Source organism: Muntiacus reevesi, chromosome 1, assembly GCF_963930625.1.
Source record: "Muntiacus reevesi chromosome 1, mMunRee1.1, whole genome shotgun sequence".
NCBI classification, from domain to species: Eukaryota; Metazoa; Chordata; class Mammalia; order Artiodactyla; family Cervidae; genus Muntiacus; species Muntiacus reevesi.
Window position 1 is genome coordinate 269,138,406 of NC_089249.1, and position 26,415 is coordinate 269,164,820.

The window sequence follows — 26,415 nt, forward strand, 5'->3', positions numbered from 1 at the left end:
TGGATGAGGAATGGTATAACTTCTTTAAAAAAAAAAAAGACGTAAGACGTCCTTAGGGAAAATTCTATTGAAAATGGGAGTTTTTAAGTCTAGAATAAAGTTTGCCTGGTTTCGGAGAGGGGGAACAAAAAGATTCTATTGAAAATGGGAGTTTTAAGTCTAGAATAAAAAGTCTGCTTGGGTTCGGAGAGAGGAAAAAATGGACACGATTCTGGGTCAAGTGTGGGGGGGCGGGGGGGCGGAGGCGGGCGGTAGGACCGCGCGGACGCCGCTCGCCCCGTAGCGCCCGCGCGGGCTCCGTCGGGATCGTCGGAGGCGCGCCGGCCGCGCCGGGCTGGGCGCCGTCAGCCTCAGTCGGCGGGCTGACGGGCGGCGCGGAGCCGCGGGCTCGGCCCGCAGGAAGCGCCGGCGCGACCGGTGGACCCGGATTGCTTTGACAGTTGCACTCATCTAGAAATAATGCCGACCGCCGTTTAGATGTGTCTATATATATATATCACGGCCCTGTGGCCCGAGGGGGAAAACAATCTAATGAGGGGCTGGGAGCCGGCTCGCCGGGCCCGGCGGGGTGTGTGTGTGTGTGTGTGTGTGTGTGTGTGTGTGGAGGGGTGAGGCGGGCGGACGCCGGCTCCGGGGGCGCTTCCTCGCCCCCCCCGCCCCCCTCCGCGTCCTCGCTCTCGCTCTCCTCTTACAGCTCTTCGTGCTTTATTCGGTGCGAGCGCCGCGTCAGAGCCGGCTTGGGGGAGCTGTTCTTGGCCTCGGAGGCTTCGGTGAAGAATTTGAAAATAGACGGGAAGCTCTTCCAGGAAGTGAGCTCGTGGCGGTCGGTGCCTGAAAAAACGCACAGACAGGGGAAGGGGTGGCGGGTTACGCGGTGGCCTCGCGCGCTGCCGGCGCGGGAGGAAGGGCGGGGGGGACACGGGGCCGCCGGTCGTCGGTCCCGGAGCCTGCGGCCCCCCCGACCCCCCCAGCACCCTCCCCCGCCCCTCCGCGGCCTGCGACCCCTGGGGACCACCCTGTACCTGAGGGCTCACGTGGGTCCCCCCCGCCCCGGGGGCTCGCAGGCCGACTCCGCGGCGACGCCCGCCCGGGCCCGCGACCCCGAGACTCCGCCGTCTCGGGCCGGAGCCCCCCAGCACGCCCCCCGCCCCCCCACTGATGCGCGGCCGCGGCCCGTTAGTCTCCCAGCGGTCGCCCGAGGCGCGGCCTCAGCCCCCTGCGGGCCAATGGAGGCGCGGGGCGGGGAAGGGCCACTCCCTCTCCCTCCGGGGAAAACCACCCACCGCCCCCAGGCCCGGCGCGCGCGGGGATTGGTCTCGGCGCGGCTCGGCGTCCCGGCCGCTGCCGCACCCACCGCGGAGCACTCACCGTTCTTTGCTTCCCGAGAGAAGGAAACACGTTTAGTGTCCCAGCAGCCTACGTGCTTTTTTTGTTGTTGTTGCTGTTATTTTTTAAACAGATCTTAGGGGAGAGTTTTACAGAAGCTAAACAAAACCCCCCAGTGTTTCAAGGCAGTCACTAGTAAAACAGCCTCTAGGCCCCCCCTATGTTGTCAGGAGGAATGCAACTCACCAAAGGAAGGTTAAGTGGTCAGTTTATGGAGCTGTTTTATTTTACTACAGCTTCTTTTCCGTGGGCTTCAATTTCATGCTAATGTAAATTTTTTTTTTTAAATAAAATCTTCAGTTTGAGACAGGCCAAAAAAAATAGTAACATTGATGCAGACAGAGGAAGAGATGAGGCCGTTAATCTGTTTTTGACTCCTTGGGATAGCTCACATCATTTTACTAATAGCTTTATAAATGGAACACTTTTTAAATTAAAAAAAAAAAATGACAGCAACAAAGACTGTCCCCCTAGAAATAATGAGTGAATAGCTTTGAAACGGTTGAAATCTCTTCCTAGATCACTCAATTATGCAGAGGGACACTGCCTGGAAGTCTCTGGATTCGGGGCCTCTGTCTGATACTTTAACATTGTTAATGATAATTCTTTAGTCTGTAATAGTAGGTCATTGCTATGGTTACTCTACAATGGTGCAACACTTTGCTTTCCCCTTCAGCTATTCGCTGAGTCCTGGTAACCACATTTGTTGCCTAGCAACAGTTTTGTGACAGTATCACAATCTGGGAGTTACAACAATAAGGATGCTATGGCTGCCTCGACCAGAGAGCAGAAAGCTATATTCTGTGCCTGTGACTTAGCTGTGGGAGCTGGCCTTACTAGAGAACCCCTCTTTTAATAGGTGTCCTCAGAAGGATGCTCTCTACCCTCCTGTCCTCTGCAGATTGGCCTAATGAACCTGCATTTGGAACTAAGACCTAGTACTGAAGTCATATCCTTGAGAAATATCCCCCAACACCGCTGTGTTCAGACTGAAAAATGAGGTCATCTTTCCATTTGCTTACTCATTTTGGGCAAAATTCAATGTTAGGGGGAGAAAGAAGATGAGTGTAGGTTTATCCTGGCAAATCCTAAAGTGCCTGACTGGATTTTGATGTCTTAGTGGAATTCTTGGGGAAAAAAAATTATATATATGCATGCCTGCATCAATAAGTGTGTAAAATTTCAGGTTCTTTAGAATATATTTAACGTCCCCATATTTATTGTCAGTATATAACTTTCACTGATTTATTAAAAAGACTTCCTTTGAATTTGGAGTCATCTGTATTCTCCAAATACAAAAGAAGTTTGTGAGCAGTTCTAGATAAGCTCAGACATACCTACTTTAAATAATATTTCATGGCTATGTTTAGAAGGGGGCCCAGTTTCTAGACTGGTTTATGAAATGACCAATCCTGTTTCTATAGTCTTGTAAGTCTAGGTTCATTTCAATAATAATTATTAGTAGCACTTATAATGAAAAAACATTTTTAAGTCAATTGTATTGACTATTCTCAGATGCATACTACATGGAAACACCCATTTCCAAACACAATAGGGAAAAAAAAGGTGTTAATTGTCTCTTTTCCTTCTCATTTCCCATGCTTCCAGGCTCATTTGGCATTTCCTCCGTAGTGATCACACTTAGACTTACTAGTGTTACCAAGGCTATGATGAATTTGTAAGCTTTCTTAGGGAACTCCTCTCATAATTCCTTCCACCCCTTGAAAACCAATTCAATGTATGAATCTAGAGGGACCTAAGGAGTCAATGGTCTGAAGCAATTTTAACTCCTTTATTTTTTTTCTTTCCTGGTGACAGTCCTTCTGAAGGATGAACAAATTTCCCTGGTGATAAAATCACTACAAAGGCTTTTTAGTTTTAGCTTATGATGACTCTCTGCTTGATTAGTCTTGGGCTGAAAAGACCAAAGTCCCTGAGATAACTGAGGACCTGCACTAGCTCTCAGTATTTACCCTTGCAATTTAAGAGAATAAATAATGAGAATGTGTGCTCTGTCAGAGGAAGGGAAATTGCTAGGAGTAAAGTAATAAGCAAGGTGGGTTAGAAACTGAATTATGGAGAATGAGGTGGGGGAGGGAGAATTCTCCCTAAACTAAGGAGTGGTAACATAAATATCTTCTATAAAAATGGCTTTCTTAAAAAAAAAAAAAAGAAAAGAAAAATGGCTTTTTTCCCTAAATTGCTGAAAGTAGATTTTTAATAATTTAAAAATAGCATTTGGAAATTAGGTAGTTGCATGTCCATCTGGGGCTGTGTATACACATTTCAAGAACATGTTTGGAGACCATTTTTGAGAATTCAAGGCCAAAGTTCAATCAAAATATTCACAAATTAGTATGAATATCCACCCATAGCATGGAAACTTTGGACAGCAGCTTTCTAGTAATTAAAAAATATACCACTTTAAGGGAACTACTTCTGTCAGGATGGGAACACAAGGCCATTATATCATCTATTTATAAGAGGAAAGAAAGGGAGGAAGTTTAGGGTAACTAAAAGAGCAGCCATTTATTAATAAGCTGCAGTGATATGTAGGTGACTTGGAAACTAGTCGAGTCAGCACTAACTGTTACTTGAAGGAGATAAACATGGTTTTATAGTCAGGCCTGGTCTTTCCTCTACCACAACTTTACCTTTAGCAAAAACTCCTCTTTTTAGGGAATGTGAACGTCTTTCTACTTTTCAAACTCCCATTTTCCTAATCTAAGTTGTTCCCACAATGAGGAGATAGAGGTTTTCCCTGGTTGATTTTTGTATCCTTTTAGACTGGCAGGCTTTCTCCTGCTGGATGATTCACCTTTGGGGCAAATTCAGTTTCCTAGGCCATACAATCAATTCAGTATCAAAATAAATGTGCAGGATCTCAGTTCTTTATTACAAAAAAGTGCCATTGCTCAGTCATAATCAGTGGTTCTTAATGGACATGGTAGTGGCCTCTGGGGCATTTTGGAAATTTATAGGAAAATTTTTTGGAGGTCAAGACAATTGGGAGGAGCTGTTGGCATTTATTGGGAGGAAGCTGGGGAGGTGGACATCCTTCAGTTTGCAGGGTGTTACAGCATGAAGAATTGTTCTGCACTGTACATGGTTTTCAGATGTTTCACTGGCTATTCATGTAGTTGCAAAACTTGTTTATGATTATGGGCTTAGAATTTACATTTGTTTAACAAAGTATTTCAGCATGATTTTTTAATATAACAGAATCTTCCAGGAGTCAGGTGCCATGTAAATTGAAGGAATTTTGTGGTTTGTGTTGTTCAGAATATTACCAAGAATGGATTACTATATGAGAAATATCTCATCACTGGCCTCACTGCTCACAGTTCTTGAGCCACTGATAAGCACACCTGCAACTGGCCTGTATTTGTAGATGTAGAATTCCTGGCGATCCGACGCAGAGGACCCATGCAGGTGTTCTTGAGCACTTTAAATACTGATGTGCATATTATTCTTATTATGGGTTATTTTTTCCTTCATATGTTAACTAGGGAAATACACTAATTTAGCAATCTTGTAAGTAGGTGAATTATGTTATCTCTAGAATTTATTTAAGGAGAGTTAAAAGTACGATGTATTATTTGTTAAAATAGTATGTTTTTAGATGATCAAGGGTCAGCTTAAATAAAAGTGAAGTTAATTCTTTTTCATTACATTAGAGATTAATTTCACTATAACCTGAACCCTACTTGCAGCTAGCTGTTTTATCCTTACACAGGGTAGAAAGTGCCTTTTACTTCTCTTATGTAATGTTTCTTCCACAAATACTGTTTGTTAATGATGTTATTCATTGTGAAATAACCAAAAGGTAGTAGACAGGAGATCTTCCAATTAAAATACTACACTGAATATTCTTTATCTCTCAATTGTTTAAAAAATGAACTATAGCAAATTTCAAGGAGGTAGAGATAGCACAAATGGTCAAAAAAGTTAGAAACTTTAAGTATAAAGGATGAGACTATAAGTCATACGAGGAAGATCAAATTGCTAAAATGTGTCATGTTTTCCCAAAAGACTATCTGTGTCTTTTATGCATAGACAACACATTACAGTGTCTTGTAATGGAACTGAGAAAGCAGGAGGCTACATTTATGGATCAGCACTTAGAAATTAAACAAGAAACGGCTGGAAATAGCACTGACAGTGGAATGCTCAAAGAATAGCATGAGAGAAGAAAACATTGCTGTCTTTTGCTTTGTCTATGCCCCTTATTTCTTCCTATGATGACTTTAATTCAAGTGTTTCTTGCAAACCTGCCTTGTCCATACTCCTCTTCACTTGATCTTAGTGCTTAGATTTTTTTTTTTTAATGGCAAAAACTATGCCAAAATATGCTACTGAGTTAGCAACCAAAATCCTGATGTTTACTTTGGTAGATAGAGTCTACTCTGAAGCTGTACCTCATTTTATGCAGTAGATGTCTTAAAAAGTTATATGTAAATATAATTTCTGTAAATAGAATGTTTTTAAAAGAAGAAACAGGTTATCTACTTCTTCAGTGAATCTTTTAATAAAGTGAATTCTCTGGGAAAGCAAATAATCAGTCTTCAAGTGACATCACACATATGCACACATGTGCATGCACACACACACACACACGTACACACACACACAACCAGATTTTCCAGAGGTGAGGTTTACTACTATAATATGATGGACAGTATAAGTAAGGTCTCACTGAAAAGATAATTTAGAAGAATTTCTTAGCCAGCCATTCACTATTCTACTTATGGTTAGTCACCTTATTTTACAGGGTCTGAAACCAAAAGGTCATGGAATAATTTCAACAATTTATGTATAATTTACATTTTAGGGTCTGGTTTAGAATAGGGAATATCACTGTTCACAAAGTCACCTTTGAATATGAAATATCATTTTTAATATCTTTATTTCAGAAGGAAAAACTACTGTTTCCCTACTCTCTCCCTGACATCCCCCTCCCCTGCAAAAGAATTTGTTTTTAAAGAAAAAGATAATAAATAAATTTTATATGCTTCTTACAATAAAGGGGGAAAGGCAAAAAACCTAGAAAGATATGAAACACATTAACAGGATAACATATCTATGATACTTTCAAACTGACAAGGCTTGATTTTAAAAATTGATCTTTAACAAGAAAAAGAAATATGAGCAATTAGGAAGTAATGAAGACCTTGTCAATATAGCTATGTTGATAATAACAGGTAAGGGAATTCTTGAGAAAATCTAATATATAAAAATCAGGAGGTCTGTAATATGCATTATTGAGTCCCAGTGGGATTAACTAATGAATTTATGAGCTCACTAGTGGTTATTTTTAGAAAGCTATAAAGAATTAGAGAAATACTAGACCATGGAAAAATACTGTGCCTTCTAAAAAGAAAGAAAACATATATTACTACTAAAATTCATTGCAAAATGAATTCTAGAGCTTCCAAGGAGAACATCATTTAAAAGAATAAATCTACCACTATTTGAACACAGAAGGGCTCCTAATGGTGACTCTGCAAATTAAAAGGCACAAGTGTGAGACAGTCTCGTGGGGGTGGGGGTGGGGGGTAAACAAAGTGGGTGCTCACGGAGACCGTGAGGAAAATGCCAAGAGCAGCTCACTAAACGTGCCGCGAGGCCTGGCTAAATTACTTGTGTAAGAAGATACAGGCCAAGTCTGCTTTGCCTGCTAACAACGCTGCAAACCCACTAAGGCTGAGACTGTGTTGAGACCCTAAAGGCAAGTCATCAAGCTTGACCACAGAAAACAGGCTGAAACAAGGGCCAAAAAATCAATGGTAGAAACTTCTGGGTCATCTGCAGCTTCTGGGAAAGCCTGTCCTTTCCTCCAGCATCTTCTCTGTATCTCTCATCTATGGAAGGGGAGTGGGCGGTGGTTTGCGCACTGGGCAGCTTAAGACTCAAGGAGACAGCTTTGGGAAGCGAACTTCTCAGGCAGAGTAGAGAGCCTGCAGTGGCTGTGGGTCTCCAACACTAAACCGGGCAGACCTCTCTAGCACACTTCTCCTAAACAATAGAAAGTGGACACATTTTAGTTGCTGTAATTGCTCATCAAACCCAGATAGGTGGTGTGGAAGTCCGTTCTTTGGTTTTCATTCTTGTCTCGTGTACTACTCGTAGTGTTGTCACAAGGCCTGGCCTCCGGGAATACAGTTTCCCTGTAAAATCTGAGCCCAGGTCTGCGCAAAAGTTCTCCTTTTCTAGGTTCCCCTTGTCATTTTCAAAGGTAGTTTTACCAGATCTGTGATCTACTGTGTAGATCGCAACAAACTGTGGAAAATTCTGAAAGAAATGGGAATATAAAACCACCTAATCCGCCTCCTGAGAAATCTGTATGCAGATCAAGAAGCAACAGTTAGAATCAGACAAGGAACAACAGACTGGTTCTAGATCACAAAGGAGTACGTCAAGGCTCTATACTGTCACCCTGTTTATTTAACGTATATGCAGAATACATCATGCGAAATGCCAGGCTGGATGAAGCACAAGCTGGAATCAAGATTGCAGGGAGAAATATCAATAACCTCAAATATGCAGATGACACCACCCTTATGGCAGAAAGTGAAGACAAACAAAAGAGCCTCTTGATGACAGTGAAAGAGGAGAGTGAAAAAGTTGGCTTAAAACTCAACATTCAGAAAACTAAGATCATGGCATCCGGATCCATCACTTCATGGGAAATAGATGGGGAAACAATGGAAACTGTGAGAGACTTTATTTTCTTGGACTCCAAAATCACTGCAGATGGTGACTGCAGCCATGAAATTAAAAGATGCTTGCTCCTTGGAAGAAAAGCTATGACGAACCTAGACAGCAAATTAAAAAGCAGAGACATTACTTTACCAACAAAGGTCCATCAAGTCAAAGCTATGGTTTTTCCAGTAGTCACATATGGATGTGAGAGTTGGACCATAAAGAAAGTTGGGCACCGAAGAATTGATGCTTTTGAACTGTGGTGTTGGAGAAGACTCTTGAGAGTCCCTTGGATTGCAAGGAGATCCAACCAGTCCATCCTAAAGGAAATCAGTCCTGAATATTCATTGGAAGGACTGATGCTGAAGCTGAAACTCCAATACTTTGGCCACCTGATGCAAAGAACTGACTCACTGGAAAAGACCCTGATGCTGGGAAAGATTGATGGCAGGAGGATAAGGGGATGACAGAGGATGAGATGGTTGGATGGCATCACCGACTCAATGGACATGAGTTTGAGTAAACTCCAGGAGTTGGTGATGGACAGGGAGGCCTGGCGTGCTACAGTCCATGGGGTTGCAAAGAGTCAGACACGACTGAGCGACTGAAGTGAACTGAACTTACCAGAGGATCATACAAGCACAGAGCTCTAAATAAGGAATGCAAAGGATCATGAAATAGCTGTTTCCATAGGTTTTTGATCATATTATTTCCAACACAAGCAGCAAAGAGCTTTCTGGGTCCGCTTCTGTTCCCGAGGGCTACTGCAGCTTTCTAGATGCCTTGCCAGGCTCCCCTTTTCTTCCAGCTTCTCTGCGTTCCTTGCTAGCTACCCATGGCTTACGGCTGCCAGTCTGACTTTGTGTGTGTGTGTTTGTGTAAATAACAGAGAAGTTGGGAAGAAAGGGAGAGAAAGAGAAGGGAAGTAAGGGGGAGGAAAGGAGAGAGGGAATGAGAAAGAGAGAGGGTGGGGATAGACTGAATGGATTGCAAAATACTTTATTTCTATGCAAAAGAAAATCATTTACTAGTTCAAATATCTGAGTCTTCTGTGGTCCTCTTCACTTAACCATGGATTCTATTCTAGAGGATATATTCTGTGGGAAGTTTTTTCCATGGGTCCTGTGAGTGATTAATTTATACATTCATCCACACTGTGTGCCAGGCACTATTTCTTTGGGCTGGGGATATGGTGGTGAGCAAGATATACAAAGACTCTGCTCTTGCAACATATATGCTGGTGGGGGATGACAAGTGATAACCAGGTATACCAAGGAACCTGATAATTTCAGAGTCAGAAGCACTGTGGAAAAAAAAAAACAAAACACATGGTGGACCTGAAGAGAGCAAAGAGGAGGAGAGGTGGTCGCCCATTTAAACCTGGTGGAAAAGACTTCTGACCTGAGACCAGAATGGCAAGAGGGAGCCAGATCCAGGTCTGGGGAGGATGCTGTAGGCAGGGTCCTGGGAGAACAAGGGTGGGGAGTGTGGGGAGGTGGGGTGCAGGTCGCAGGGGGGACGAGCATGTCACAGTCAAGGAACTGAAGAGTGAGTGCCCGGAGCATGGAGGGTGAGGGGAAGGTGAAAGACGATTCAGAGAGGTGGGCAGCCTCCAAGCCATGTGAGGCTTCTCAGGCCACAGCGCAAGGTTTTGATTTTATTTTGAGTACAGTGGAATTAATTTAATTTTATTCCAAATACAAACTGCAGAGTTTCATCAAAGGAGAAATAGAATTTGCACTTAATGAGTAACTTTTTTTTTTTTTTTGGTAAAGACTGAATGGATTATGGGGGAGTTGGAATGATGGATTTAACCCTCCCTGATTGCATTTATCAACTCCTCCCACCTCTAGATCATTTTCCTCCCGCACACTTCAGAGTATAAAACACACCTACTGCTGGTTCACATAAAGTGAGTTATAGTAGTAGGCAACAGTAATATGCAGTTAAGAGTTGAAAGGCAGCCTAATAAAATACTTCAAAGTAGTAGCTGGATTAGAAACAGCGTTTTCCTAACAACTGTGCTCTCCGCTGATGCCTCTGGTTCTTGACCCTCAGGGCTGGGGTGTGTGCTGGGAAGGTACCAGGCTGGGGATGTGCGCTCTCAGTCTTCCATTTCTGCAGGCCGCCCAGAGGCGACTGTGGACCTACTCTCCAGGCAGGCTTTCCCACTTTTCTTCACTGCTATGAACAGACACAGTATTCTCCTAGCGACTCCAGCCCAGCCTCTTAGTCACCTTTGATTTTGTGTTTGCTTGTTCACTGACTCCTGATCCAATCAGTTACCAAATCCTCACAGTTATACCTCAGCAAAATTTTTCCAATCTCTTTTTTTTCCTTTCCATTCCCCTGTTACCAGTCTGGATTTAATGACCTATTATTTAGCATCCAGAAACTTCCTCTTAACTTAAACTTCATTGTGTTCACCCTCTTCTCTTCTGTCTTGTACCCTGCTACTAGATGAAAAATTCTAAAGTATCGTTTGTGTCACAGACCTCTTTCTCTGCTCAAACATATCCAATTTTCTTCATAATCTTTCAAATTAAGTAGAAATTCCTCCATGTGGTTTAAAGCCCTACATTCCCTGGATTGAGTCTTCTTTTCTAGGTTTAATCCATCAACTGTTTTTCTATAAGTATCCCCCATTCACCCAGGCCCAGGTCAACTGACAATTTTTAAACCTTTTCAAAATCTCACAGTCTGGGCATCTGTGATTCTGAAGTCCAGTCAGAGAAGAGATTGATTAACACTGTGAAGTTTTTGAAGGCAGGGGTCAAATTTTACTCATCTTCAACAAAGATGGATCAATGTACCCTATATTGAAGTGTATACCAGCTTTTAGATTCTAGAAATAAAATCCTCTAAAAGTGGAATGTAATAGCGGTTGGATACTCTATAACCAAAACTGAAGGAGTAGAGTGTTTTTCTTGCTCTTTCCAACAAACTGATGAGGTAGGTGCAGGTGACCCACAGCCCATTAGTAACCAGCTGCTAAGTATAGAGTATCTTGTAGTTCTAGTTAGCTAAAATGCTGTCCTTCTCTAGTACATACAACTTACTAGCATCAAATGATGTTTAGGGCAGTGTCAGAACTGAGAATTTGCAGAGTCAAACTTTAACCATTCAAGCGCTTGCATTCCCAAGATGTAGTGGGCTTGGTTCAAATTTAGATGCAGATAGAAGCGTATCAAATATAAGATAGTAAAGATGTGGAAAGAACCCAAGATAAAGTTTCACCTAACAGCTCCATTTCACAAGTGAGAAATCTAAAGTCCAGAGCATCTGTGACAGGCCATAGCTATACAGACACTTTGCTGAAATATAGTTAATATTTATAAATTGATTAAGCATTATAATAAAACATTTTCAGAAGATAATGTCTTATTACTTTCAGATCCAGTTCAATATTTACTTCCTCTAATAAGACTTCCTTGATTAACCTTACCCTACACCAACCACTTCCTTTCTTCATGTTTCAGTATTTTGTGTAGGTGGACTGCCTTCTATGGGGTTGCACAGTGTCGGACACGACTGAAGTGACTTAGCAGCAGCAGCATATACTATATTATCATATACTTACTTTGCTTAACTAGCCATTTCATGTATGAAAATACCTCGTTTTATCTCCTAATCCTTTGAGGGTAATGCCTCAAAACTTTTTATTCCAGAAATCACAGGTGAGGCTTAATAGATATGTGTTGTATAAAAACCTTTCCAGAACAGAATTCACCAGAAACCTGATACTTTTTAAAAGCTATTAAGACATAATAAAACATAAATCCATAGATGTTTTCTATGGTTTTTGCACTATTTTGATGATGGTTCTTATTTTGAAGTAAAGGAAATGGGGAAAAAAAAGAGAAAGGAAATGGAAGCATACGGAAGAGCACAGCAATAAAAACTGGTGACTTTTCAAAGCAAAGTTCTAGTGGTACTCTTAATACATACGTGAATCAGATGAACCTTTGTATCTACAGCATCATTTTATATTGTTTTGGCAGACTCTCAAAAGCACAGACCTCTGCGGTGCAGCCAATAGGAAGAGGAGGTGAAGGAAAGACAGTAAAGTAGCCATTGCCCCAGTCACTTAATGGTTTGGAATTGTACTAAGCCTATATACACATTGTAGATATATCTACAGTGTTGAATCCTGTAATCGGTGACTGTTATACATCTTGCCATTTATTTAGATCATCTTTAATGTCTCTTAATGAAGGTTTATCAGTTTCTCCATAGAGGATTTGCATTTCATTTTTTTTTGATTCATTCATTTACAATTACACTTTTTATTTTAGATAATTATAGATTTATATGCAGTTGTAAGAAATAACACAAATGGATCCTGTGTCCTGTATGATTCCTGTTACAACAACACCTTATAGAACCGTAGTTTAATGTGACAACTAGGATATTAACATGCTACAGTTAAGCTACAGAACTTTCCATCACCACAAAGATCACTCATGTTTCACTTTATAGCCACATCCACCTTCCTTCCAGCCTTTCCTTAACCTCTGGCAACCACTAATCTGTTTTTCATTTCTAGAATTTGGTCATTTGAAGAATATTATATAAATGAATCATGCAGTACGTAATTTCATGGGACTGGCTTTTATCATTCAGCTTAATTCTCTGGAGATTTAGCCAGGTTGTTGTATAAATCAATAGTTTGTTTCTTTTTATTGCTGAGTAGTGTTCCATGATATGGATGTACCACAGTTTAACCATTCCCATTTCAAAGGATATCTGGGTTGTTTTCAGTGTTTTGGCTATTATAAACAAAGCTGCTCTAAATAGTCATGTATGAATTTTTCTGTGACATAATCTTCATTTCTCTGGGATAAATGCCCAAGAATACAACTGCTGTGCTGTATATTACTTGCATGTTTTGTTTTGCAAGAAACCCCCTCACTGTTCTCCATAGTTACCACACAGTTTTACAGTCCTTCCAGCAACGTGTGAGTGATCTAGTTTTCTTTGTATCTTTGCCAGTGATGTATTAAAACTAGAGAGTCTGATTCTTCCCACTTTATTCTTCTTCTTCAAAGTTGTTTGGAGTATTCCAGTTCCTTTGCCCTTTTATATAAATTTTAGACTAAAGTTATGTATATCTACTGTACAGTAATGATTTATTTGACCTTGCCTCAGAAGGTTTCAGCTGTACCTCTGGAGTATCTGGAGATTAAAGTCAGCAATGCAGGTGGTCAACCATGTCAATATGAGCTCAGTCCCAATAAAAACTCTGGACACCATGGTTCAAGTGAGTTTCCCCAGTTTGCACTATTCTATGTGTATTCTTACACACTGCTGCTGGGAGAAGACAGCCCTAGCCAAGACTCGATTGGAAGAGGATAAATGGAAATTCATCCTTGGAACTTTCCTGGACTCCGCCCTATGTGCTTTTCCCTGGCTAATTTTAATCTACACCCTTTTACTGTACTAGATTTACAACAGCCTTCAGTAAGCACTCTGCCTGCTTCTGGCACAAGACGAAACCTGAAGATGGCTTAGTGACGCCTACTTGTGGTTGGTATCAGAAGTGAGGGTGGTCTTGGAAACCTCAAAGGGTTGTATCTACGAAAAAATCTTGCTGGGATTTTGACAAGAATTATGTTAAACTTCTGTTATCAATCTGGGGGGAAAAGAGAAGTTTACTGTGTTGAGTGAATTTATGAATATGCTATGTCCCTTAACTTTTTTTTTTAGTATGACATGTTTTTGATGCTACCATAAACAGACCTTTAACTGCTTTTTGTTTGGTATATAAAAATAACAATTATTTTTGTATAATTATTTTGTATCTAGAAAATTTCCTAAACTACTCTTGTCATCCTAAAAATTTATCTGTAGATTTTGAATTTTCTACATAAACAATCATATCTGAATAATTTGTTTTTTCTTTGTAATTCTTAGAGCTTTCATTGCTTCTAGTTGTAAATTTAAGGAAACTGTGAACTATAAGCAAAATAGCCTCCAAATGTACTCATAACATTAACTAATAGAGACAAGTGAAATATCACATAAAGCAAATTATTGTGAATAATATAAATCTGGCATAAAATTATTACATTGTCTACTTTGATTGATTTTGTGATGATGCACTTTAAAAGAAAAAAAGGAAGAAAAGGTTTTGTCAGGTAATGACATCTAGTTGCTCACTACTGGTCATGAAAGCTCCTGGTCACCTCATGGCATACAGCTTCTGGAGGGTCACTTATGCTCCTAACACTGGGATGTCTTTTCAATTTAAGTTAAGTCTAGAATTTGCCCTCACCTGTCTGATACTACATTAATTTTATTCTCAGTTCTCTCCCCCAAGGCATTTTCTCTCTGAATGTCCTTTTCTTAAAAAAAAAAAAAAAAATCACATAATGCAACTGCCTTCTACATGAGAAGAATCCTTAAAGGATCCTGAACTTATTTATACAACACCATCAATACATATAGAATAATATCTCCCATTAAGATAAAAATGCATTGATTTTAAATGAAATATATATTCTCAAATATGTCATGTAAACACAGTAAATTCCTATTATTCCTAGTTTAGAAAATGATGTGGGCATGTATTAGATAGGACTGGTTACTTTAATACCAGATAATATTTTAGAGTATCATTCCTTAAGTTCCACTAAGGACTGAGTTATGATAAAAACTGAATAGAAACAGATACAGCTAAATAATTATTAGGAAGGGTTATGAAAAGTATTTATAATTATAATCCTTACTGCATCTATACTAAACTTTATCCTAAAAAGACATTTCAAAATTCTAATTGGACTGTCTATATAGGCTTTTCTGCAACTGTCCAGAAGACTTACAGGGGGAAATCTTTCATTATTGCTCAAGAAATTAAATTTTCCTCTCTGGAATTAAATTTACTTCTGGGTTTGTAAACAGTTGCTGTCCTGGGGTATGAGATATTGCAGTGGATGTAAAGTAGATTTTACATGTGTTACAAAATTTGACAAATACATATTGTTCCTACTACTTTGCTTTGTACCCTGGTTCTAAGCAACATTTTAAAGTTAATTATAGGGTCATAAAGGTCTATTTTTTCCCCCAAATATTTTAAAATCATTGTTGCAATTATTACGTAGATCTTGTTAAAGTGGCAATAGATGGGAATTACTCACCCAAAGAATCTCAACTGTATCCTTTGGGCATTACTGAACGTGAATGGCATCTATTATTTTATTTCTCTTCCACAGAGAAAATTTAAAAAGTCACACTGATGGGAAAGCTTGTGAATCCACTGAGAAGGTTAACTAAGGTGGAGGATTAATCTGTACAGTGAGACATGAAGATGTTGGTTACTGACAATAAGATGTCTTCAGTTAGTCAGATTTCAGTGTTTGGGGACACAACAATGTCTATGTATTAGTAGAATCATGAAAGACTTTCCTACAAAAAATAAAGGAAGACCTGTATCATCAAGACAAAAGTACTTCAGGAATCTCTAATAAAGAATGCTATAACCCACTGACTAGAAAAAAATATATTTATAAAATATAAGAAATGGGGCTAAACGTGTATCTCTATAGTGATTTAATCTGTACAGTGAAAACTTTAATAATATTATATTAAGTAAAAATAGAGTAGTTACTTCTGCTTATCTGTTTAATATTTATTCATATATTTCATTGAAAAAGCATTTAAGATGACTTATATATACATTATAGTAGGACAAAAGAGAAATAAGTGAAATACAGTAGAGAAATAGCAGAGAGGCAGGGATAGGGTAAGATGAACACATAAGGATGACTGATATGTAAACTACTATGTAATTGCCAGATGATGGTCAAAAATTTGACTGAGCTTTCTATTGACAGATACAAAGAGGGCAACAGAGTTGATGATCATTCACTGCCTCGAGGTGGTAAAAGCAAGCCAGTTGTGCGGAACAGTTGTTTTTAATTACGGTACCCTTAACGCAGGCTTATGGCACACGACTAAAGAGCAACCTGGGGGAAGTAAAGCCGAGTGGACATCAGTGTGATGACTTTTAGGTGGCCTGACAGTCAGGTGCTCAAGAGATAAAATGACACACATCTAACGGAATGGATGATCTATATATCCTTTAGAGAATCATATTTTTTGAAGACAATTGTATTATTATATTATTCCGACAACTACTTTATTTATTTGTTTTTTTCAGACAACTATTTTAGAACTGTGGTATTGGATAAGAGTCTTGAGAGTCCCTTGGACTGCAAGGGGATCAAACCAGTCTATCCTAAAGGAAATCAGTCCTGAATGTTCATTGGAAGGACTGATGCTGAAGCTGAAACTCCAATACTTTGGTTACCTGATGCAAAGAGTCAACTCATTGGAAAAGAACTGGATGCTGGGAAAGAGTGAAGGCGGGAAGAGAAGGGGACGACAGAAGATGAGATGATTGGATGGCATCACTGACTCAATGGACATGAGGTTGAGCAAGCTCTGGCAGTTGGTGATGGACAGGGAGGCCGGGCATGCTGCAGTCCATGGGGTCACAAAGAGTCAGACACGACTGAGTGACTGAACTGAACTGATCAAAGAGGAATGAGATTGAAACACATGAATGGTCCAACAACAACAACAAAATTGCCCAAACTGGAAAGCATTTTTTCTTCCTGATCGGTAACCAGTATACTGCAGGCAAGAAAGAATACAAACATTAAATGCATTTTTCTGTTTAGTTTTTGCAGGCTTTTCTTTCTCCCTTCATTCCCTCATTAAGTTCATCTTTTAAAGCCAGATAAAAACCTGCTGTAAGATCCACATTTCCTGGTTATGTTTCATTAGATACAGAAGTTTTGCACAGTACTTGTGTCCCCAAATAAAATGATGACCCATGCCACAGTGACCTGATAAGGACACAGTTAATGGAATACAGAAAAAAACTATTACTGTCATAGGTTAGCATGATACTTCTACGAAATCTGCATTTTCCTTTTTTATATCCATATTATTATTATTATTTTTGTTAAAACAGCACTTTGAATGTGTTTTGAGTGTGGGAAGATCAGTGTTTGTTCTCAGCTGACAAAAGATGCCAATTTTCCATAAGCCACAAATACAAATGAACTTTAGATGGCCAATCAATAGGTCATTTCCTAAACATCAGGTTTCTGTGTAGGCATTCCAGATCCAGTATTTTTAAAAAGAAGAATATCCCCCCCCCCCCACCCCACAGCACAATAAGCTTTTTGCAGACTTTCACACAGAAAGCAACATTTTCAATTTTATATAACTCACAACTCTTCCTGACACAAAAGAACAGCCAAAAAGATGAGGGATAGCATGGGTCTCAGTGAAATATGGGAACTGTAAAACTCTTGTTTCTTATCTTTAAAAGTGAAATTGAGAAAATGCTGAGAATCTGGGATGATGCAAGCCTAAGACACTGACATGTAGAATCTAACATAATTATTAGAGAACATGTTTTGAAATTATGGGAATGATCTGTGTCTGAATTTTAAACTTACATTTTCTACATGTAAGTCAGAACATTACATGTGCTTTATCACTGATGATATTTCACACTTTATTTCAGAATTGCATTTGACCAAAATATAGCAGTTCAAGATTTATCACCAGAGAGGAAATACCTGATTTAGAAAAGTGAATCTTTTACAAACTGAAATTACAGCTGAAGAAAGCAGTTCCTGTAAAAAGAATTTCATTAGAAAGTGAGTTTCTTAAGAAACTGAGACATAGCTCTGGACTTGATGCTATTTTCTCATGCCACACAGTGCAGAAAACAGTCTCATGGATGGTAAAGCGCATAATTATATATTTAAAAAGAATGTTATGTACTTAAACGTGAGAATAACTGTTATGTTTGTTTTATCCTTTACTCTGTGTACTTCTGTGTACACACTCATATATGTGTATACATATTATTTTTTCTCAATTATCTGGGTGGGTCACAAACGTCATACCCTTTAGAATATATTTCCTAACAATGAAGAAATTCTCTTATGTAACTACAGTAATCAAATTCAGAAGTGTTCACACTTGTACCATACTCTTTTATCTTCCCATTTGTATGCCGATTTTGCCAGTTATCCTTAAGGCATTTTTACTTTCTAATACAAAATCCAAGCCAGGGACTTCCTGGGGTCCAGTGCTAAGGTTCTGCACTTGCCATGCAGGGGCCGCAGGTTCCATCCCTTGTCAGGGAACTGAGATCCCACAATACTGGGTGGCTGGCCAAAAAAATAAAACACTAAAAAAAAATTCAATCTAGGATCGCATAGGGAAATCTATAAAGATTTAGTAATTATTAATCCTTGTTTTCATACATTTTTGTAGATGTTTAAAAGATAACTTTATTTTGTATCTTTTACAAGGTAGTTTTTTTTTTTTTTTTTATTAGTTGGAGGCTAATTGCTTCACAACAAGGTAGTTTTATAAGGTAAAGAAGCTTGCCTGCATTGTGGGAGACCCAGGCTTGATCCCTGGGTGGGGAAGATCCCCTGGAGGAGGGAATGGCAACCGACTCCAGTATTCCAGCCTGGAGAATCCCATGGATAGGGGAGCCTGGCGGGCTACAGTCCATGGGGTGGCAAAGAATTGGACATGACTGAGCGACTGACACATTCAAGGCTGAAACTTCGGAATGACAACACTGATTTTAACACTAGGTTCTATGACATCTCTAGTAAAATATCTTAATAATTAGTACAATATAAGAAAATGATTAAAATATTCCAATTTAAGTTTACATATCTATCAGTAAATAACAGATATACATTTGATTGTATTTTTAAAAGAAGTTTGCAATCCAGGAAAGAAGAAAACTCCTAACTCAATGCCTGCCTTCCTGTCATTTTCTTGTTAGACCTTGGAAGGTAATCTGAATTATAATTAAAATCAGTCAAGTTCTCAACCTGTTAGAAGCTCCAGTAAAAGATTTGATGAAGAGGCGATTGAAATCAGTGACAAAAGTGAAGTTTCTAAAATATTTGAGGCTTATATTTAACTATGATAATTTTCTTCCATACCCATTAGAGAATATAGAATTAACTGCATACATTGTTGCTGATGGCTTAGAAATAGTTTACACAGCTGAACTGAGGGACTTAAAATTTAAAATCTATTTCTGACTAGTCTATCAATATGCATGAAATTCTGGATAAGCTGTTTAACTTTGATTTGTCTCAATTTATCTATTCCTAAAAGCAGAAAGAGTATTGTTTACCATATAGATATACTACCAGAATTTTATTAGACAGTTAACCTAGTGAAGTCATAATATTAAATGAATTGAAGAAGCACAAATATTATTATAAACAGGAATCATAAACAAAGAATTTGCTTAGGACAACAAAGAAAGAATATAACGTTCAACCTATGATTGCTACAGAGAAAAAGAAGAAAACAGATAAGAAAAAGGAAAAAAATTAAAATCATTAATAATTCCAGCATTCAGAAATAACCTGAAATCTATTTTTTTCAGATACTGTTTTCCCTATGCAAAACATACTTGTTTACAAAAATGCAATACTTTAATAAGAGATACACTAACCACAGTTTGATGCAATTACATTTAAACATACTATACTGAAAATTCTTGTTCTAATAATCAGGTAACCCTTCCACTGGTAGCAATAATCAACTCTGGACAAAACATAACATACAAGTATTTGACGGCTCTGGAAAGCAACCAGAAGCAGGTATAAACTGGAGGAGATTAAACCCTTCATAGCAGGGATCTGCACTGGGTGGCTCTTAACTTGAGAGAATTCTCCTTTCTACATGGTGCCAGGTGGCTAGAATCCAAGCAAAAGACTGTAATTATGGGCTCAAAGTGTCAGAAGATGGAATTCTAGGATGCCAGAACAGCTGGAAACTAGGAAGGAAAATTCCTGAAAAATGTAGCCAACCACAGAGGGGGAAAGTTCCAAATACATGTAAATTCCTTTCAAGTTTTTAGCTGAATTTTGAACTATGTTTGCATGAAGAAGACTCCAAGGAATTAGAAGAAGGCTATGGACGGAAAGCTGAAACAGTTGAGTAGAGATTTAAGCAGCTGTCCACCACGGGAGAGACAATTTAGAGTTTGAATCCTATCAAATTATAGAGGCTGGATAAATGCTGTGGGCTTTTCCATTGAAACCCATTTACCTTAGGAGTAAAGGTGATGTCCCACTTTTGGGTGTTTTTTTGTTTTTTTGTTTTAGTCCCTCAGTCCTGTCTGATTCTTTTTGATTCCATGGACTTTAGCCTGCCAGGCTCCTCTGTCCATGGAATTCTCCAGGCAAGAATACTGGAGTGGGTAGCCATGCCCTTCTAAAGGGGATTGTCCAGACCCAGGGACTGAATCCAGGTCTCTTGCATTGCAGGCAGATTCTTTACCATCTGAGCCACAAGGGAAGCCCATATGAAATTTGGAACAGGTTAAAAAAAATCTACGGAAATATAAATTAAAATGGGCATGGCAATGCAGGAGACACAAGAGACGTGGGTTTGATCCCTGGGCTGGGAAGACCCCCTGGAGTAGGAAAGGGCACTGCACCCCGGTATTCTTGCCTGAAAAATTTCTTGGAGAGAGAAGCCTGATGGGCTACAGTAAATGGAGTCACAAAGAGTCAGACACGACTGAACACATACTAGCAACTGAGCTAATTAGGTCTATATCAGTTCTGGTCTTCTTCCACAGTCCTCAATGATTTAAAGTTTAGGACAAGAATATGTCTATAATAATTAGATGGTGTTTGGTAACTACCTCAAATAGATAAACTCATCTAATAAATCTTAGAGACCTCAGTCAAGTGTTACTGCTAACAAGATTACAGAATCACCTTATCTGCCTTAAGATGGTAACATTTTAATTATGCATTCTTGGTGACTCTTTAAGCATGGAACTTATCATATCAACATGGTGCTGGGTTCAACATCTACAGGAAACAGTTCTGGTCTTTATGAACTTGTTGATGATAAAGACAGAGTAAGAGCACTTTATCATTAAAGGATGTGCAAAGCTTCCAGAGAATGTTAAAAATTATAGTCCCCAAAGGACAGTTCAGTAAAAATTCACCAACCCTTTTTATTACATAGACTACTAATATGAGTCATTACATCCCAAGGCTGCAGAACTAATGGGCATATAATAATAATTTAGACTCTATGCCATTTTAACAAAATACATGACAATGAAGTAACGAAAACAGGCAATGCACATTATGTTTTCCAAGGAGAAAAAGAGACAAAACAGTATTTTTTATTTGAGTTGATCCAGAAGTATTTGACGTTCAAATAAATCTGGGTACCAAGCTATTCTTACTCAAAAGAAGTTTTAAATGACTAAAGTAATTGAGGATCCTGGTCTGACAGAGCTAAATGAATTAGCATTCCTTATTCTCCTCTTGGTTTTAGAAGAGGAAGAAATGGGAAGAAAAATAGTTCTGTCATTGGCTTTTCCTCCAAGTTGAAATGCTTACTCCATTAGGTTAAAATCACTGACTTATACTTATTTTTAATAATCAAGGTAATACTTCTCAGTAACAGAATAAATCCAACTGTCTACTAGGGTACAGTTTCTCACCATTAGGGTAAAATCACTGACTTATACTTATTTTTAATAATCAAGGTAATACTTCTCAGTAACACAGAATAAATCCAACCATCTGCTAGGGTATAGTTTCTCACTTGAAAAAATGATCTGAATTTCTGTTATCTTTTGTTACAGCCCCAAGTGTGGTCAAAGTTAGGAAAACATTACATGGAAAAATCTTTAGGAAATTGGTTGAGCCCATTTAGGAAAGTTATCAGATCGACTGTGTGTTTACAACTTTACCTGTTTTATGGTGAAGATGGTGCTCCACGTCTTTTGGTACAAACTGGCATTATGATTATTGCTTTTATTAATTAACACTCAATCTTTCTAAAAGTTCATTCCATGGACCTCTGGCTTTGTGGGACATCAACAGGGCTGCTGATTTAAGGTTCTGTTAAAAGTTCTGGAAGGCTCCTTACAGCAGCTTTTCTCAGAGGCATTAATGTGCCCTGTGACACAGACAAGGAGGATTTCAGGGTGTACCATCTCCCAAACATATCTGACCAATGTGTTTCTCTGGGCAGAGTTGTGTGGGTTTGATTTCACAGGACACACTTTGGAATACTTTGGTCTAGAGGAACTATAGATGTGAACTAGAGTTGTAGCAGGGTGAGAAAAAGGAGAGGCTAAAAGAAACAGCAAATACTGCTGAAGTCACTATCTTAGTGCTAGTTTCCTTTAATGTACAATGCTATTTGCCAGCTGTAGTCCTGAGCAAGTTCTTTAAATCTTCTTTCTTAAAAAAAAAAAATCCTCTTTCTTTTTTAATCCATAAACATGGGACTAAATAGCAACAATACATTCACTGCAGTTTGTGATGAGAACTTAGGTTCATGTACATAAAATGCAAGGGCAGTGCCCGGCACATGACACTCCTTGAAAAATAAGACGGACTGTTACTGAGCGTTTTGATGTGACTTACATGAACTGGCCTTCCCTTTGCGGCTCAGCTGGTAAAGAATCCACCTGCAAGGCAGGAAACCAGGGTTCGATCCCTGGGTTGGGAAGATCCCCTGGAGAAGGGAAAGGCTGCCCCCTCCAGTATTCTGGCCTGGAGAATCCCATGGACTGTATAGACCATGGGGTCGCAGAGAGTCGGACACGACTGAGCGACTTTCACTTCGCATGAACTGAATGCTTTTATTAAAAAATTTATTAAAAAAAATTATTTTTAATTGGAGGAGAATTACTATACAGTATAGTGATGGTTTCTGCCATACATCAACATGAATCAACCACAGGCATATACATGTCCCCTCTTTCTTAAACCTCCCTCCCTACCCCATGCCTCTAGGTTGTCAGAGAACACCTGCTTTGGGTTCCCTGCACCATACAGCAAATTTCCACTGGCTATCTATTTTACATGTGGTAATATATATGTTTCAGCACTACTCTCTCAAGTCTTCCCATCCTCTCCCTCTCCCACTGGGAACAAAAGTCTTTCTTTTGGTCTTAAAGAAAAAGACATTCATCTAGCCCACTCTCATACTTTCACAAAGTTTATTTGCAACTGAAAGATTCTCAGAAGATCTGCTCATAATAAGCCTGTTTACCTTTATTGAACTCAGCATTAAAATTTGATGAAGAAACCTGTCAATGATGGAAGCATCTTGGCACTACTGGTTCCACAGAAAAATGCCATTTTTTGGTATAGCACTTGATAACTTCTGGTTTATCTTCATATGCATTATCACATTCTGTCCTTATAACAATCTAGTGAGCTTAGTAATAGAGAAGTCAACATTCTTAAGTCACAGAAATGAAAACTGAGGCCCAGAGGGGTTATATTATAAACTGCCCAAAGTCAAAAAATTCACAAGTGGGCAGTGTCTGGACTCAAACTTGTGTTTTTGACTTTAGTGTCAGTATGCTGAGTATCTGAATGAATGAGTGACTCCGATTTTACACTTCAAAATAATTCAGTTCAGTTCAGTTAACATGGATTGAGTTGCTCCTATATGCTATATACACTGTGCTAGGTGTGAGGATGAATAAATTAGACATGTTGGTCTTTGTCCTTGAGAAGCTTATCATTTAGTTGTATTCAGAAAAACTAAAAAAAAAAGGGGGGGGGGAGGAAAAAAGAAAACTGGTGATTCTGAGTAGTTTTCCATGTAATGACCTTGAATGCTTCTCAGCATCTGCTTCCCCAAAGGCCACCAGAAGAGAGTTTAAGGTGACCATAGACAGGGCTTTGTGTAAGAGAGAAAAATCTGGAGAACTTCCCCTGTGATGAAGCTTGTGGTCCTCTCTCTGCCTCTTCATAGTCACTAGTATTCTACCATACGGTAGTGGAGAATGCTGAGGAAGCATCTGCTATGATTTCTATAACTCCAGCTTGAAATGCCTTCCTTTCTTTGTGCCTATTCTTCCTTCCACAACAGATCACATAAATGCATTTTGTACTTTAGAATGCTTGCTTGTGAGACAATCACACTAAATTGTATTTTTTCTCTCTTTGATGTCTTTATGTTTCTATTACATTATCCTCGTTTCTTTCGGCATGCTCATCCTTCCTGAACTTTATTACTTATCTCAGCTATACCCTGATTGCTAATACCTGTTTGCTCATAGAATTACTTGAACACACCCTTGGCATAAGAACCCTCCTTTTTTTTTTTTAAAAAAAAATCACATCCCTCCTTGATAACTGCAAAACTTTTATCATCATCACTTTGCTGTTTGGAAACTGTCCTTTCAAAAATCACTGATTAGTTTTCTAACAATGTAAGATCCATTCTTTTCTGTTCTAAAATGTGAGATCCATTTTTTCTGTTCTAGCTTTCTGTTGCTAAAAGACACTGTTGATTACTTTCTCACTGACCTGTTAGCCATAGCTTCAGATTTAATCCTATCATCTCTCTGGCTCCTTACTTCTGTGTCTGTTTCCTCCTGAAAATATCTATTTGTAACTATAGTGTTCTGGAGAACATAATGGACTTGTAGATATAACCCCTGGGTAAAATGTCTAATTCTAACATCCTAGCTTTATGATTCTGTATGGACCACCCTGCTGAGCCTCGGCTTGTTCATGTATAAAATGCAGAGAATCATGGTACCTGTTTCCCAGCATTGTTCTTGATGGCTCTATGAGATGTTATGTGTGAAAGCATTTTATACATTTTAAAGTAAGATCCAAACAGAAATATTATCTGCCAGTTTCAGATAAGATGAGATATTTGTGTTCTTTACTCTCTAGATACATTCCCTCTAAGAGCGTACTTTTCAGTTATATTATCATTTGCATATAAATGACTATGTATATATATATAAGTGCAGACTGGCTTGAGTCAATTTATAGGACAGATTTATAGTTAGAATATATTAGCGATGGAAAACTTAATGCCTCGCCTCATATCCATCCATTTCCCTCACTTTTCTTACAATGTTCACTGACTCTATCATTCTAAGTGTTTGAGTCTTTAAATCTGGTATCTTCTTCAAATATTCTCAACTTGATATCTATAGTGGACACTTGAGATTGCTTTTTTTTTTCTGCCCAGCATCTGGTTCTTCTTCCACGCCTTAGGGAAAACCACAGTGTGTAAGTAGTGAGGGGGTTTAGGTGGGAAGTATCACCTTTTCCCACCAGTTACCAGCGTACGATGGAAGGTGCAGGACATCACTTCTAGAGTAAACAACTCAGTCAGTGATGTCACACTACTTTGTGGCACAAAGAGAATGGGGCGTCCCAGTGGTGGCGCTAGTGGTAAAGAACCCTCTTGCCAATGCAGGAGACATAAGAGATGTGGGTTCGATCTCTTCCAGGCTCGGGAAGATCCCTTAGAGGAGGGCATGGCGGCCCACCCCAGTATTCTTGCCTGGAGAATCTCATGGACAATGGAGCCTGCCAAGCTAAAATTCATGGGGCCGCAGAGCTGGACATGACTGAAACGACTTAGCACGCACGCATGCCCAAAGAGAATGTGTTGTTTTCAAATAGTTTAATGAAAGGCAGTAGCAGCAGCAGGACTAGCAGGCTAGCATCTCTGCTCCTTTATTTCCTGCCCAGTCACTCCCAATCTTTTACCCTGTTTAATGTTTATCACAACAGTAACATCTGAAATAATCATTATTTTTTTTCTTTATTTACTAGCTAGTTTTTTGGCTTTCACATTGACTGTCCATCTGCCTTGAGCGACATGCAAGCTCCTTCAAGGCAGAGGCTTTGCTGTGTGCCCTGCGGCACCCACCCCAGTGCCTAGAGCAGTGTCTGGCACACACCGGAAGGGTAACAAACATCTGCTGATTGAATGCCGCTGCTGCTGCTAAGCCGCTTCAGTCGTGTCCGACTCTGTGCCACCCCATAGACGGCAGCCCACCAGGCTCCCTGTCCCTGGGATTCTCCAGGCAAGAACACTGGAGTGGGCTGCCATTTCCTTCTCCAATGCAGGAAAGTGAAAAGGGAAAGTGAAGTCGCTCAGTTATGTCTGACTCTTAGCAACCCCATGGACTGCAGCCCACCAGGCTCCTCTGTCCATGGGATTCTCCAGGCAAGAGTACTGGAATGGGGTACCATCGCCTTCTCCGCTGATTGAATGACTGACTGGTAAAGTCTTCTGAATAGTGGGAGTTCAGTAACAGTGAATTTTAAAAAATGAGATACAGCTATTTTCTGAGCTAAATACTTAACTTCAAATGTTTTCTTTTCCAGAGAAAGAAATATACTGTTATGAAAAAAAAAAAAATCTTTAAATGCTTTTTGAAAAATGTAGATGCAAAGTTCCAAATACTAAAAATGACAAGATAATGCAGGTTTTGCTTCTAACCTGCTGATAAGC

The 26,415-nt window shown here is 39.4% G+C and overlaps 1 protein-coding gene across 3 annotated transcripts in view; it reads right to left on the minus strand.

Moving 5' to 3' along the window:
• Positions 1 to 289: 289 nt before the first annotated feature.
• ARB2A (ARB2 cotranscriptional regulator A) overlaps positions 290 to 26,415 on the minus strand; it is a 390,660-nt gene continuing 364,534 nt past the window's right edge. For 2 of the 3 annotated variants that reach the window (XM_065910862.1, XM_065908427.1), the window contains one exon: positions 299 to 831. In XM_065910862.1, the coding sequence (XP_065766934.1) occupies positions 689 to 831 (143 nt within the window). In that variant the 3' untranslated portion in view covers positions 299 to 688. Of the gene's footprint in view, positions 832 to 26,415 lie in introns of all 3 variants that reach the window. The other variant, XM_065911417.1, reaches the window with a different exon arrangement.